Genomic DNA, 17,075 nt, shown 5'->3' on the forward strand with positions numbered 1-17,075 from the left:
TGCTTTTATGGACTTCCTAGTGGTTACAATATATGACTCTAAATGATGTGAACAAGTTATTTTTTTTTAATTGTAGTCTTTTCTTCTTTGAAATCTTCACAGAACCAGAAATTTGCCACAATTACTCATATGGTGTGCGGGCTATTGTTCAGTGCATTCCTGCTTGGCTTCGCTTTATCCAGTGCCTGCGCCGATACCGAGACACAAAAAGGGCCTTTCCTCATTTAGTTAATGCTGGGAAATACTCCACGACTTTCTTCACGGTGACGTTTGCAGCCCTTTACAGCACTCACAAAGGTATTCATTGATTGTGAAAAGATTTTTCAAAATCTGGATTTTCACCACTTGAATCTGTTTCTTACTCTGGTTCCCTTTCCATTTGTCATGCTTCTTTTTTTTCCATTGATGCTCCAGTCCCGTCAGGTATACTACTTTGTTCTTGAACACAATTTTAGTCTCATTTCAGTATTTACTAACAAGTACCGTTAAAAAGAATCAAAGTCATCTGGAAGAGAAAGGATTTTGATAACGTTTGAAGTCCTGAATTTGTTTAATGGGTTCAATCCAAGACACCTTGGGTTTGCATTTGGTTTTTTAGACTTCTTGTTCATTAATGAGGTTAGGAAATGCTACGTGAAGAAGATTCCCTCTGGCAATCATGTATATTTTTAATCGCTTTCCTTCACCAAGTAGTAAGGATTGTTTCCAGCCTATTTAACTGCAAATTGAGTTCTCTGATCTCTCTAGTTTCTTATCTCCATGGCAACCAGTTATTACTTGAGACTGTTCTTCTGTTGGGAGGAGAAAAAGGCTTTTAGGTTCTGAGCCACATACAGGCACTCCTTTTGAATTTTTAACCTTCTCCTAAGAGCTGTCAATCAAAGATCTCACTTCCTTTTACTAAAATGCCTTCCTTCTTTGTCTATTTAAATCAGTATCAGCCTACACCTTAGAGGCTGCACTCTCATCTGTGAGTGGTAAAGAAATGTTACCAATTGAAATTATTACAATTATTTTTAGATACTTTGATAAAAAGTTCTTTTTCTGTGATTTTTTTTTTTTAATTGAGATGCTGTATTTAGGAGCCTTAGCTAGTGCTCCAGAACTGCTGCTGTGTGTCTGATGGTCTTGAAAGATTAGGCTGGTTGTTTTTTGTAAAGCTTGTGATTTGGTCCAGTAGAACACTTTCCAGTAATATTGATAATGCAGCCAATAACTTTACCACTGTGGAGGCACTCTTGTTAAATGATATAATTTAACTAAGTACCTCAGTGAAAGAAATACATCCTGAAGCTCCCTTAATTTTTTTTTTTTTAACTCCTCTCTCATGTGCACCTACTGTTTGGCTAGCTCCTCAGACTCTCCATTGTACATGCTTACCCATTGGTCGGCCTGGGATACTGGTAGATTTTGTACTCAGATTTTGCATTTTACCCTTTCTGCAGGTCTCTCCCTTCAAGGATTACCCCTTTAAATTTCTAGCTATTCCATCAACCCTGACTCTGTCCTGGAGGCAGTAAGACTGATTTTTCTGTGACTGGAGTAGAGAGAGGGTATTGGGAGCACCCTCAGGCAAAAAGCCACAAACTCACAATTCTTACTCTTTATGCCAACATCTTTTCAAAGTAAGCTCAGGCTTTTTGCCTGCTTTTGGTGGCTTTCCAGTGCCTTCTAATAGTTTTTTTTTTTTCCTTGAAGTATAATTGACTTAACAATATTATATTAGTTTCAGGTGTACAACATAGTGACTCAGTATTTCTATATAATACAAAGTGATCATGATAAGTCTAGTTACTGTCTGTCACCATAAGAAGTTATCACAATATTATTGACTGTAATTACTATGCTGTACATTAGATCCCCATGACTTATTTATTTTATAACTAGAATTTTATACCTCTTAATCTCCCTCACCTATTTCACTCATCCCCTAACCCGCCTCCCTTCTGGCAACCACCAGTTTGTTCTCTGTATGTATGTCTGCTTTTGTTTTGTTATGTTTGTTCTTTTTTTGGTTTGGTTTTTAGATTCCACTTATAAGTGAAATCATATACTATTTGTCTTTCTCTGTCTGACTTATTTCACTTAGCATAATACCCTCTAGGTCCATTCATGTTGTGGCAAATGGCAAGATTTCATTCTTTTTTATGGCTGAGTAATATTCCATTGTGTGTGTGTGTGTCTCTGTGTGTGTGTGTGTATACCCTCCACATCTTTATCCATTCATCTATCAATGGACACTTAGATTGCTTTCATACCTTGGCTGTTATAAATAATACTGCAGTAAACACAGTGGTGCATATGTCTTTTCAAATTAATGCTTTTATTTTCTTCAGAAAAATTCCCAGAAGTGGAATTCCTGGATTGTGTGGTAGTCCTATTTTTAATTTTTTGAGGAATCTCCATACTGTTTTCCATAGTGGCTGCACCAATTTAAATTCCCACCTACAGTGCACAAGGGATCCCTTTTCTCCACACCCTCTCCAACACTTGTTTTTCATTGTCTTTTTGATAATAGTGATTCTGACAGGTGTGAGGTGATATATCATTGTGGTTTTGATTTGCATTTCCATGATGATTAATGATGTTGAGCATCTTTTCATGTGCCTGATGTCCATCTGAATGTCTTCTTTGGAAAAATTTCTGTTCAGGTCCTCTGCCCATTTTTTAATCAGGTTGGGTTTTTCTGCATGTTGAGATGTATGAGTTACTTGTATATTTTGGATATTAACCCCTTACCTCATATATCCTTTGCAAATATCTTGTCCCATTCAATAGGCAGCACTTTCGTTTTGTTGATAGCTTCCTTCCCTGTGCAAATGCTTTTTAGTTTGATTAGGTCCCGTTTATTTTTGCATTTGTCTCCCTTTCTAAGGAGACATATCCAAAAAAATATTGCTAAGACTGATGTCAAGAGCATACCGCCTATGTTTTCTTTTAGGAGTTTTAATGTTTTGGGTTTTACATTTAAGTCTTTAATTCATTTGGGGTGTATTTTTGTATATGATGTGAAAAGGTAGTACAGTTTGATTCTTTTGCCTATAGCTGTCCAGTTTTCCCAGCACCATTTATTGAAGAGGCTTTCTTTTCCCCATTGTATATTCTTGCCTCCTTTGTCATAGTTTAATTGATCATAAGTATTGGGTTGGCCAAAAAGTTTGTTCGGGTTTTTCATAAGCTGTTATGGAAAACCCGAACGAACTTTTTGGCCAACCCAATACATGGGTTTATTTCTGGGCTCTCTGTTCTACTAATCATGTATCTGTTTTTGTGCCAGTACCATATTGTTTTGATTATTGTAGCTTTATAGTATAGTTTGAAATCAGGGCACGTGTTACCTCCAGCTTTGCTCTTTCTCAAGATTGTTTTGGCTGTTTGGGGGGGGTCTTTTGTGTTTCCATACAAATTTGGGTTTTTTGTTTTTCTAGCTTTGCAGAAAATGCCATTGGTATTTTGATAGGGATTGCATCGAATCTGTAGATTGCCTTGGGTAGTATGGTCATTTTAACAATATTAATTCTTCCTATCCATGAAAACTCCCCAAATTTTAACTCTTGGTGAAGAATGCTATTTTTCAGTCCAGGCATGCATCATGATTCAGAAGGTTGTTAATAGAGAATTTCTAAGTCAGGCAGTTAATTTGATACATGCTACCCTATGGCTTAATAACCCTTTACTTTTCTCCCATCCTGGGTAAAATTGAGTACTGGTTTTTCTTTTCTTTTTTTTTTTTTTTGGTTGAATATTTTAGGATATAACATGTCTTTAACTATACTGATACCATTCAGTAAGAAGCTGAAAATCTGAATTCCTCGAATCTGCAAACACTCCAAATCTGAACACCTAAAGCTAGAAGCAGTGGTTTGGATAGTATTGTCCTTAGATTTTTTTTTGTTGTTCATGTACCCATTCAAATAATCTTTTAAACTATTGATATATTGCTTTATTATCTTTATTTTATTATTTTAAATTATATTACTTTTCAGACATTTTTAAGTTTATGTCTGAAATTTTTTGTCTTAAATTTAAATAATTACAAAAAAATCTTTTCCAGTAAATTTTAAATATTCACATTTTTTTTTAAAGCTGCTAAGTGTTTCTACTAAGTGTACCCAGGTAATCTAAATATAGAGGCATTATACCATGATTTAATTTTTTTTAATGAAGCAATTCTACAATAGTCAGAAATTTTACATCTCTGTCCCATTGAACTTTATTTTAGTATAATATACTTTTGTTTTAATGACTTTTGTCTGATACATAGCATGTAAATTGAAATTAAATTATTAATTTCCTATTAGTAGGAAAATTAGTTACTAGGAAGATAAATTCCTATTATTAGGAAAAATACTTGTTAGAATAATTTTTTTCTTTCTGTGTTGTAATTATCATTACTCTGATTTTATCTATAGTTGTCAACATAACATTACAAATTTTAATAATTATTACACAAATATTTCTTTTTTAAAAAATATTTATTTATTTATTTTTGGCTGTGTTGGGTCTTCATTGCTGCACACAGGCTTTCTCTAGTTGCGGCAAGTGGGGGCTACTCTTCCTTGCAGTGTGCGGGCTTCTCATTGCAGTGGCTTCTCTTATTGCAGAGCACAGGCTCTAGGTGCACGGGCTCAGTAGTTGCTGCTCGTGGACTCTAGAGCACAGGCTCAGTAGTTGTGGCACTCGGGCTTAGTTGCTCCGCAGCATGTGGGATCTTCCTGGACCAGGGCTCAAACCTGTGTCCCCTGCATTGGCAGGCAGATTCTTAACCACTCTGCCACCAGGGAAGTCCCAATGTTTCTTAATGAGGTAAATTTATATTACTTATTACTCTTCCATTTTTCAGTTTTTATATAAGTAAATCCTGAGAAACTTTGTTAGCATTGCTATATACATAAGAATGGAAATTTTGTTGTTGCATTGTCCCTCAGTTTTTTGGACAAATTCTGAATTATATGGCCCCCAAAATTGCATAGTAAACTATTATTAATAATTATTTTTTGTGATCTATCAAGTTTTCTTTGTTGAAAGCAAAGAGTTGAAAATAAACTGAGTAAAGAATTGAACATAAACTGAATGAAAAATGATTTGTTAACTAGTCACTAGAGTCATTCACTTTCTCTTTTTCTGGAGAGTATACCAAAACGCTTGAGTAGGACCAATCATACATTTAGTTTTAAAGGCTCCTTGTTTAGTTCAACATACTCAAGAAACAATTAGGAAAATTAAAATATTGTTAATTTTAATACACTTTTCAATGCAGTGTTTTTGATGAAATGCTTTAACACATTTTTTAAATGTATTTTTGAAAACAAATTTTGGAGCTGCAGATTACACTCATCCAATTTATAGAGAATATCTGCTATATACCCTAATTAGAAAACCAGTCAGCCAAATCAGAAAAAGTTCTGACTTTACATACCTTAATTTAAAATACTTTACTGTTAGGGGATATCTGTATGTGTATGGCTGATTCATTTTGTTGTGCAGTGGAGGCTAACACAACGTTGTAAAGCAACCATACTCCAATAAAAATTTAAAAAATAATAATAATAAATAAAATAAAATACTTTACCATTAAAAATGCTAACCATCATCTGAGACTTCAATGAGCCTTCTCATGCTTTTGCATTAGAAACATCAAAGATCACTGATCATCATAACAATTATTATAATAATGAAAAAGTTTGTGAAATATTGCAAGAATTAACAAAATTTGACAGAAATATGAAGTAAGCAAAAGGAAAAATAGTGCCTGTAGACTTGCTCAACACAATTTGTAAAAAACACTGTCTGCAAAGCGCAATAAATCGATACACGACAACAACAGTTTTGAAAGCGTAGTAAATCGATACACGACAACAACAGAGTTTTGACTGAAATTAATATACTTATGTATACCCCTGTGTAAACACCTCATTTTTTAGTTTTAATTCTGAATTAGGTAGGGAGGTGAGTGGGTAAGTAGGTGCATAGATTAAGAATTATTGAGAATATTCTATGTATCAGGCTGTGCCAGGCAGTAAAAAAAGAGCAACAAACAAGACACGATTCTTGCCCTTAAGAATTTATGATCTAGTAGGGGAAATAGGTAAAAAGGCATTCATTGGTTGCACAACAATGTGAATATAATTAAAACTTCTGAACTGTACACTGAGAAATGGTTAAGGTGGTAGATTTTATGCTGTGCTTTTTAGCACAATTTAAAAAAGAGAGACGTTAAAATAGAGGGTAAAGAGATGGCAGGGTTACCAGAACAGCCTACATACAGCTTAAGTTCCTAACCCAGCCTCTAGGCCTCAGGAAGGGAAGCGTAGAGAAGACTTCCCAGAGGTTATGGTTAAGCTGTATCTTATTGTCTATATTAAGTTAGGGAGGATTCCACTTATCCCATTATGTGTCAGATCACAAGTCCGTGTAACTTATGAGTGATAGAAGTGTTACAAGTGTTACTGTTTCCCAGTTTTGTTCATCTTTATCCGTAGGGCGTTCCCCCACCCCAACCCCAGATAAAACCCTACCTTTAAAGCAGAGATCATAGTATCTGTTCTGTTTATGTCACAGATTTGTTGTAAGGATCAAATAAGGTAGCGCACATGAAATCAAGAAATTCTGACTTGCTGTACAAGTGGAATTTATCTTTAAATGAAATATAATTCTCTTTACTGTCTAGAGCTAGTATATGTGTGTCTTCCTTTATGGAAAGTCTTTTCACAAGAAACACTTAGGATCACCTTGAGTGTGTGTGTGTGTGGATAAGGGTGTTGTACTGGGTAAGTATCAATTAGGAATGTGTTTGGTTTTTTATTCAAGTAACACAGCTGTTTACTGACTGAACTTGATTCATGTGCCCACAGTCAAACTTTTAAAAACACAAGCATTTTTTAGAGGGACCATTGGTTGTAGTTTAATGATATCCCTAAAATTAAAAAAAAACACTTTTTATAGTTGCTACATATTAAATATTTATATCACTAAATTTTTTTACCAAAAAGACAAAGGAACCCATGACAGAAAATTTGACATTGAATGGTGATCAAAAGCAGAATTTGATTTCTATTGTTTCCTTGGACAATATTCCAAGAGAAATGTATCAGAAAACATAGACTAGAAATGATCATTAAGTTAAAAAGAATAGATTCTGCATGGTTAATGAGGTTGATCTTTTTCAATTGAATGTGTATGTGCTATTGCAAAGGATAAATTTTCTCGGTGGGGGGAGAAGTGTAGAAAATGGTGAGGTAACTTTGTTCAGACTCAGGAATCTGAGTCTTTTCAGAGAACTAGCCTACAAGAGTTACCATAGTAACAGCATTATTGGAGGCATTTTCAAGATTGTTTCAAAGGTTATGTCTTATGCCACATGATTTGTAAAAATGGAGACGCAAGGGTTAACGCTATACTTAGAATCACTTTTTAAAAGGTGAGGGAGGGGGGTTAGGCCCATTATTGGGAGAATAAGTATGATAATACTGCAACTAGCCCTTGTAGTAAGAAGGAAACACTTTAAACATTTCAGTATATTTTATTTTCTATCTTTGATTTTAGAAACAAAGGATTTAGCTCTCAGCCAATCTTATTTTAAGAATTCGCATTTCGTTACAAGCCTAAATTAGAAGCCAATTCCTACAAGTTTTTTGTTGGAATTGCGAGTGGAGGAGACAGGAAAGTACTTTAAATGGTTTTTGTGTGTCCTTGAGGTTTCTTGGCCTTGGCAAGGAAAAGCCTGTGGGAGGTACAGTAATAAAAAAGCCATTGTGTTATTATTTCTAATCTATTGATGGGGAGAGAGTACTTCATTAGATTTTCTGGTTTTCATTTACAGTTTCTAACATTCTAAAATATTTATAAATTCTTAGTGGATTTTGCTCTTTGCTGTTCTCTGAATACATAGAAGAAAAAAAAACTTCTCTTAAAAAATACTTCATGTTTTACTTTAGACTCCTTTGTTAGCATTTGTTAGCATTTACTATTAGACATTTTAAAATACTTGGAAAAAAAGAGATACTCTCTACTCACTTAAAAGCCGAGTTCATTTGTATTTCTTTGCTTGGTTGTTTTCCAGTGCCCAGATCTCGTATATCTTCTAGATCTCTCCTTGTTTAACATTCTGTAAGGGGTGCTGTGTCCCCTAATGAGGATTCCTCAGCAGTAGTTCAGTGCCTTCAGTGCAAATAGTCATTTCATTGTTTTGGGTGAGCACACATAGTCCTGAAGTGCTTCCTCTCTGGGGGTATGGCCAGTTTGTTATGCTGTTTCTACCCTGAATAATGAGCTGCTATGCCACAATTTCCAAATTTTAGTCTTGTTATACTATAGTAGAAATGCTTTTTTTTTTTTTTTAATCTCTAGGGAAACTTTTGTTCCATAAACTTTTTAAAGACATACACAAAATTTTTTAAAACAACTCATTTGAATAAATGCTTTCATTTTGGACTTAGTATTGAAAGAAGCTCAAATCTTTAACCCTTTTGAAATTTGATACATTTCGCTGTAATTTCTCTAGCTTAACTAATAATGCAGAAAAGAGATAGATTATTTTATTTGTTTTTTTTGTTTTGTTTGTTTGTTTGTTTTGCGGTACGCGGGCCTCTCACTGCCGCGGCCTCCCCAGTTGCGGAGCACAGGCTCCGGACGCGCAGGCTCAGCGGCCATGGCTCACGGGCCCAGCCGCTCTGCGGCATGTGGGATCTTCCCGGACCGGGGCACGAACCCGCGTCCGCTGCATCGGCAGGAGGACTCTCAGCCACTGCGCCACCAGGGAAGCCCAAGATAGATTATTTTAGAATTCACCATTTGTCAGTATTGGCTTAAATCCTGCTGATGCTATAAAATCAGATGTGAGGTATTGTTTCTTTCTGATTATTAAATGGACTTTAATAGTATTTCTTGAGTAACTTATATCTACTTGGCATTGTGCTGATTTTTTTTTTTTTTTTTTTTTTTTTGCGGTACGCGGGCTTCTCACTGTTGTGGCCTCTCCCGTTGCGGAGCAACAGGCTCCGGACGCGTAGGCTCAGCGGCCATGGCTCACAGGCCCAGCCGCTCCTCGGCATGTGGGATCTTCCCAGACCCGGGCACGAACCCGTGTTCCCTGCATCGGCAGTCGGACTCTAAACCACTGCGCCACCAGGGAAGCCTACATTGTGCTGATTTTAAATGATTTTATAAATATTACACTAACAATCCCATTTATATTTCACCTTAAGTTTCTTTTAAAACATTAATTATAGCTTTGAATAAATTATATTTTTGTATCATCTTTGTCATATAAAAGAAGCTTTTTAAAAAAACACTTGTCCTTATACCCTGAAGCTGTTTTTGTTGACTTTTCTCTAATCACCTTTGTTTTCTTAATTGCTCTTATAACTGATAGATGTAATTTGTTAGCATTTCTATGTAAATTGTGTTGCTTTTGAAACACTCATGCACAAAAATTTAAAGTTTAAAAACAATCTTTATTATTGTTTAGATACTGCTGGAGGATCTGTGATGTTTAAAAGAACAAGGTCAAAATTATTTATGAATTCAACTTATGGAGCAATTTGTCTAATTGAAAAAGAATTTAAAGACAAGTACTTGCAAATAAAATTTTTAATTTTAATTTATATATTATTTTATATTATATATAATTTTACATGAGGCTCTTATTGGTGAAAAGTATAAACATCAAGAAAAGGTATAGTGTCTAGGTATTTTCAGCAAAAAGAAAAGAAAAAAAGAGAAAAACTGAGCAGGCAAATGAATTATGAGGCCTAAGTTCCTGCTAGGTATATGTTACTCTAGGGAATATAAGTAGTAGATTATACATGAATCTCTTTCTTTCAAAGTTTCATAATATAATACAATAAGTGTACTAATCAGATATTGCTACATAATAAACCACCCCAAAACTCAGCAGCTTAAAACAGCAGTAATTTATTCTCCTTTATATATGTGTATTTATTTATTCTCCTTTATGTTTGCGGGTCAGCTGGGAATTGGTGGAACTAGGCTGGGGTCTAGATATTCTAGCTGAATAGCACGGCTTTAGGCCGCTGTTGCCATTGGGTTTTTGGCTCTTTCCTGAAAGTTGGGTTTGAGTTTGTTACATGTTTGTTCATTTTCGGGTCCCAGCCGAAGGGGCAGCAGTTATCCAAGGAAAAGCTCTTTATGTGGTACTAGCAGAAACAATTACTATTGCACAAACACTTTTTAAGTCTGCTTGTCTCACATCTGCTAACCTCCCGCTGGCCAAAAGAAGTCATATAGCCAAGCCTAAAGGAAGTCTGCCCATCCTGAACAGACAAAGCAAATTATTAAACCCAACATCAATGGAGTAAGAGTCACGGAAGAAAGGAGTGGATATTTTTAAACTGTAATCTAATCACCACAAAACAAATTAATTTTAACTGATTTTTTTTAATTGGAAAAGGATATAAACATAATATTGTAGAATAAACATGGCTAATAAACATGAAAAATGTTCTACTTTACTAGTAGCAAAAGAAATGCAAATTAAAATCATATTTAATCAAGGAAGTGATGATACAAATTGCTGGCAAGGATGTGGAGAGATGAACACTCATTCTGTTGATTGAGTATAAATTGGTAAGCAATTTGGTAATTCTATCAAGAGTATTAAAATCATTCATACCTTTTGACTTAGTAACTCCCTTTCCATAACTTTTTCCTAAGGAAGTGATTAGAGAAGTGGGTATAAATGAATATATGTTCACAGCCCTATATAGTAAAAATTGAAAGTAATCTTATGAATGTCCAGCAGTAGGAGAATAATTTAATTACAGTGAGTTTATGGTACATGGAATATTATACAGTGGCTGGTCAAAAGTCACCCAAAGCACCTGCAAATAGTAGATGAAGAATAATGATATTGGGCTTCCCTCGTGGCGCAGTGGTTGCGAGTCCGCCTGCTGATGCAGGGGACACGGGTTCGTGCCCTGGTCCAGGAAGATCCCACATGCCACGGAGCGGCTAGGCCCATGAGCCATGGCCGCTGAGCCTGTGCGTCCGGAGCCTGTGCTCCGCAACGGGAAAGGCCACAAAGAATAATGTTATTATTTAAAGCTAATAATTATTGAATACTTCTATGAGCTAACATTCTTTTAAGCATTTAACATATATTAACTCATTTAATCTTTGCAGCAACATTATGAGGTATTAGAATCAGAGCTGAATGGTAGTTAAATTGGCAAAAGCAAATTTTATTCAGGAACTGTTGCAATAGAGGAAAAGTGATCTCAGTACAGAACTGGGCTCAATTCTGAATATAGAATGGACCAGTGGGGATTTATAGCCAAGGAGCAGGGTGGTGGTCAATGAGTGGAAAATTGCTAAAAGGAAACATCAAGGGTAAGGGAGGATTTTGGCTGAACTGACTTGACAGGAGTTTTGCTGAAATCAGATCAGGGTGATCAGATGCCAAAGGTGGAGGATGAAGAATTTGATGAGAGATTGAGGTGATCAGATATCAAGGGTAAAGGGTTCTCTCTGAACTGACTTAGCAAGATTCTTGCTACAACTGGGTGATGCATGCTTGACAAGGATGGACACAAAGTTTCGGTCTAGGGAACTTAGAGGAGCCTGACTATACTTAGGTCAAGGAGAGTCTTTATCCATCCATCACTTCTGCTGGGTGCTACAGACTGACCCTGGAATAATGTGGGAGGGAATTACGGAGAGATGTGAATACCAAGGGGCAAGGAACATTGGATGCCATTGTAGAGAATGGCTACCACACTTTGTGTCTTGCCATTATTATTCTCCATTATTCACTTGCTGTGGAAATACACATGTACTAAATGACACTTTCGGAAAGGAGAGAGAAATCCAAGTCCTCAGTCTCCAAGATGGTTTCTAAAACTACAGGGTTTTTGCCTTCCAGTAACCCCCTACGCCCAAGATTCATATCACAACCACCAGAAACCCTCTGGTTATCTTAAGAAAGATTTATTTAAAGGATGTTGAGTAGCTTACAGAAATTCCCACAGGCAGTGAAGACATCACAGCTTGTATTCCCAACACTACCAATGCTGGACACCAATGTTATCTCTAGAACTGCAACTACGAGTACCTCTAGAATTAGGATGTGGCTGCTTCTCTTTGCCAGAATAAATTCTGTATGGTCCAAAATAAAAAGGAGAGTCTTTGTTGGAGGTAATCACTTGATCGTCATTTTTTAGGTGAGGAAATTCAAAACAGAGAGGTTAAGTTACTTGCCGGTCGTACAGCTATGAAGTGGAAGAACGTAGGTTGTGAATCTGAGTACAAACAGTATAGCTCCAAAGTCAAGTAGCAAGTAGGTGACCATGCTAGAATTCACACCCAGGTCTTGTGATTATTTTTCTCTACCATACTGCCTTCTAATGTTATAGAATGACCTGAACTCTTCCCAAAGGTGAAATGTTAAACTCGTAGTAAACAAAGGAAGATCAGATAGGGTAGTGTGCTATCCCTACAAGTGCCAGATAAATTTGTGTTTGGGGAAGCACAAAGGTACATTGAGAGAGAATAATTAGACTGTACTTTTATATGGTTAGGCCCACTTTGTGATCCCTTTGTCCTAATGGCCACATTCGTGGAAAACCAAAGACATTGCCAGGAACTAGCTATCTCACATTAACAGTCACACGCTTTTATTAGTAAGAGCAATGTGGAGTCACCTCAACTATATAAATAATTTCTCTCTGGAAGAAAATTGAAAGTCTTTCTTGAATCGAAGGGAGACAAACACTAACATATTGACATTGTTGCAAGTGATGGAAGAATGGATTGACATGAATAATTTGTTTAGAGTTTTATTCTTTGTTAGGGTCATGAAATTCACTTCCTGAGAAATACCAGAGGTAATTAGGTATTTGTTAAAGCTGGCTGGCTATTTCCTTAATATATATTGTTAATAAACATTCCAGCATGCTTCCTAGAATGTAGCGAGTAAAATATGGAAACAAAGACCAGTAAGCCAATACTTAGTTTCGCTGGTAGTATTTTGAATGAGGTATAAGATGTGGTTTTAATTGAAATGTTTAGAGTGAAATTTTTCTTATATTAAAAGCAGTATTTTCTTCACATATTAAAAAAATAGTGCTGCTACTTAATAGGAGGGAAAATAAAGCATCTACCTACTGCTTAAATATCACATTGATGTGTTACATTTCTTTGTTTCCTCATGTGGGATTCTCAGGGCTCTCTGTAAATACTTTTTGGTTGCCTCTGAATAATACCCTAGAGCATATTTCTTTTAAAAGTAGAATTGTACTGCTTGCAGCTGTTTTAACTTTACCAGGAAGTCTTTTCAAAAGAAATGAACATCCACCAAAGTGGAATATTGAAGCTTACACAACGTTTCATAGCTGGTGTAGAAAACCCTGAATCACTGAAGAAGGATGAACTGAAAGTCTAGGATCCGTTGTATAATCTTCCTCTTCCTTCTCAGTTATGAATATATGACTAACTATGTTTCCTTCCTCAACTAAAAAAAAATTAATATTTGAAATCAATGTTTATAATTTATCCTTCATTTAACCTTCTGTTGCAGAAAGTGGAATGTCTTTGCCTAGAAAGCCAGATCCATCTCTCTGCTCAATTTAATCAAATCCTCTGCCAGTAAGAATTTTAAAAGCACCATCTTAATGAATGGCAGTGTTTCATGTTGAGAGAAAGAACATGGGCTTTGGAGTTACCACGACTAAGATAATTTAGGAATATTTTACCATATCACTAGACAGAAGGAGAAAAGCCATGTGACTGATCATCTAGATAGAGGCCAGAGACATTCATTAATTAAAAATATACATAAGGATACTTCTTTTTTTTTTTTTTAAGGATACTTCTTAAATATAGCAAGTACTATGTATACGTATAGGATCAGTATATACACACATATATACACATATATGTATACACACACACACAATCTATCGATCAGCATCCCACACTAACCACTAGAATCATGACTAGAGGGGAAATGTTAGAGACATTCTCATTAAAATCTGGACTAACATGAGAATATCTGCAATCATCACTATTATTTAGCATTCTTCTGATTATAATTATAAAATGAAAAGAATATTAAAATTTTAAATGAATAAAATAACATTTATAGGTAATATGATTGCCCAGTGCTCTCAATTTGTTTGCCCTTTTATGAACTTTTTATGGTGAATGTACAGTTCTTTTATAAACAGGAAAATAGTTATTTTCATTAAAAAAAATTAAAATGGAGTTGGCCTAGACTGTCTTTCTAAGGCTCCTTCAGCTCTTTATATTCTGTTATTCTAATAGAGCTATTTGTCAATATGTAGCATCTTGGCACACATTATTTCATTTTGAACCTGATATTAACCCTAAGAGAAAGTAGATGTTATTATTATTTTAATATATCAGGAAGGTTAAATTGCCTGCCCTGAGTCACATGGCAGTAAGTAGCAAAACCATAATTCTCAGTCTCTGAATCCATTCCTTTTTCTACTTTAAAAAGTTATTTCCAACAAGGCAGCATGATGTAATGCTGGGATCCTCAAACTTCGGTATTTGTGTGAATCACCATGGATTATTACTTTAAAATGCATAATATTGGGCCCACCTTCAGTCTGATTCACTAGGATTAGGGTGATGATCCAGAAATTTATACATTTTTAACATGCACCTCATGGTGCTTCTACTAAAGGTGATTCATTGGCCACACTTAAGTAAACATTAGTAGACCATAAGTTTGTTTTCTACATCTGTAACTCTATTTCTGTTTTGTAGGTAAGTTCATTTGTACCCTTTTTTTAGATTCCACATATAACGATATCATATGATAATTGTCTTTGTCTGACTTACTTCACTCAATATGACAATCTCTAGGTCCATCCATGTTGCTGCAAATGACATTATTTCATTCTTTTCTATGACTGATATTCCATTGTATATATGTACCACATCTTCATTATCCATTCCTCTGTCGATGGGCATTTAGGTTGCTTCCATATCCTGGCTATTGTAAATAGTGCTGCAGTGAACATTGGAGTGCATGTATCTTTTTGAATTATGGTTTTCTCCGATGTATGACCAGGAGTGGGATTGCTGGATCATATGGTAGGTCTATTTTTGGTTTTTTAAGGAACCTCCATACTGTTCTCCATAGTGGCTGTACCAGTTTACATTCCCACCAACAGTGTAGGAGGGTTCCCTTTTCTTCACACCCTCTCTAGCATTTATTGTTTGTAGATTTTTTGATGATGGCCATTCTGGATGGTGGAGGTGATACCTCATGGTAGTTTTGATTTGCATTTCTCTAATAATTCATGATGTTGAACATCTTTTCACGTTCTTTGCCATCTGTATGTCTTCTTTGGAGAAATATCTATTTAGATCTTCCACCCATTTTTTGATTGGGTTGTTTGTTTTTTTGATACAGAGCTTCATGAGCTGTTTGTATATTTTGGAGATTAATCCCTTGTTGGTTGCTTTGTTTGCAGATATTTCCTCCCATTCTGAGGGTTGTCTTTTCGTTTTGTTATTTTTAATTAAATCTCAAAGTGAATTGATACTGTGATTGATGAGATGCTTCCTAGGTTAAATATTTGAATAGATGTTTCAGAAGTCCTGGTAAAGTTTGGGATAATTTAACTTTTACTCTATTTCTGATACCCAATTTGAAAGAAAATGCGTCAAATGAGGTTTCTATAAAAAGACATCACAGTCTTGGATTCTGAGATTAAGAATTGTTTCAGATGGCTTTTTTAGATCTGATGTGTTATACTAGTTTAGAGTATTGGCAGGTTGTGTGGAAAATGGTGGAAGAGATTTTGGCATTCCATCTTTCTCTGTGCATACCTCCTATTATATATACTCTCACTTCCTTCTTAGATCTGTTAATTGATCATAATGTAGAATATATATTGTCATTTTTTGCTAACATTTATTTTTTTATCTATATTTTATTCAACTTATTACTGTATACTGCTCTTATGACTACTTAAATGTTATACAGTCTTTTTTGTTTGTTTTTGTTAATATTGATATTCTTTAATAGACTTATTTTAAGTAAATAAAATAAATACTTCAACATTAGTAACAAATTACAATTGATCACAATGCACAAATGTATGGCAACACTGTGTTTGACAACACTTACTTAGAAGACGTTAGGATGCCAGGAAGGGGAAAAAAACAACAACAACATGGTTTTCTAAAGAACAAAACCAGATCAATTGATTTTTTTTTTTTACTTTCTTTGATTTAAGCAGTAGGCTATAGGCATGGGGGATGTAGAAGTTCTTATCTACTTTGTTTTAAGTAAATTTTGAACTATTTCACAGTTCATTTTTTTTTCCTTTTTAACATCTTTATTGGACTATAATTGCTTTACAATGTTGTGTTAGTTTCTGCTTTATAACAAAGTGAATCAGCTATACATATACATATATCCCCATATCTCCTCACTCTTGTGTCTCCCTCCCACCCTCCCTACCCCACCACTCTAGGTGGTCACAAAGGACTAAGCTGATCTTCCTGTGCTATGTGGCTTCTTCCCACTAGCTGCCTATTTTACATTTGGTATTATATATAAGTCCATGCCACTCTCTCACTTCGTCCCAGCTTACCCTTCCCCCTCCCCATTCCCTCAAGTCCATTCTCTACGTCTGTGTCTTTATTCGTGTCCTGCCCCTAGGTTCTTTATAACCTTTTTTTAAGATTCCATATATATGTGTTAGCATACTGTGTTTGTTTTTCTCTTTCTGACTTACTTCACTCTGTATGACAGACTCTAGGTCCATCCTCACTACAAATAACTCAATTTTGTTTCTTTTTACGGCTGAATAATATTCCATTGTATATATGTGCCACATCTTCTTTATCCATTCATCTGTCAGTGGACACTTAGGTTGCTTCCACGTCCTGGCTATTGTAAATAGAGCTGCAGTGAACATTGTGGTACATGACTCTTTTTGAATTATGGTTTTCTCAGGGTGTATGCCCAGTAGTGGGATTGCTGGGTCTTATGGTAGTTCTATTTTTAGTTTTTTAAGGAACCTCCATACTGTTCTCCATAGTGGCTGTATCAATTTACATTCCTACCAACAGTGCAA

General features: G+C 35.4%; 1 protein-coding gene across 2 annotated transcripts in view; it reads left to right on the forward strand.

The window, feature by feature from the left end:
* XPR1 (xenotropic and polytropic retrovirus receptor 1) overlaps positions 1-17,075 on the forward strand; it is a 203,362-nt gene that overhangs the window by 162,363 nt on the left and 23,924 nt on the right. Inside the window, exon 11 of one of the 2 annotated variants that reach the window (XM_082658471.1) lies at positions 103-297. The exons of the other annotated variant lie outside the window; for it this stretch is intronic. Coding sequence (XP_082514597.1) covers positions 103-297 — 195 coding nt within the window. The remainder of the gene's footprint in view (positions 1-102; positions 298-17,075) is intronic. 2 annotated transcript variants of the gene reach the window in all.

The sequence above is a fragment of the Grampus griseus genome (assembly GCF_964374135.1).
Source record: "Grampus griseus genome assembly, chromosome: 1".
NCBI classification, from domain to species: Eukaryota; Metazoa; Chordata; class Mammalia; order Artiodactyla; family Delphinidae; genus Grampus; species Grampus griseus.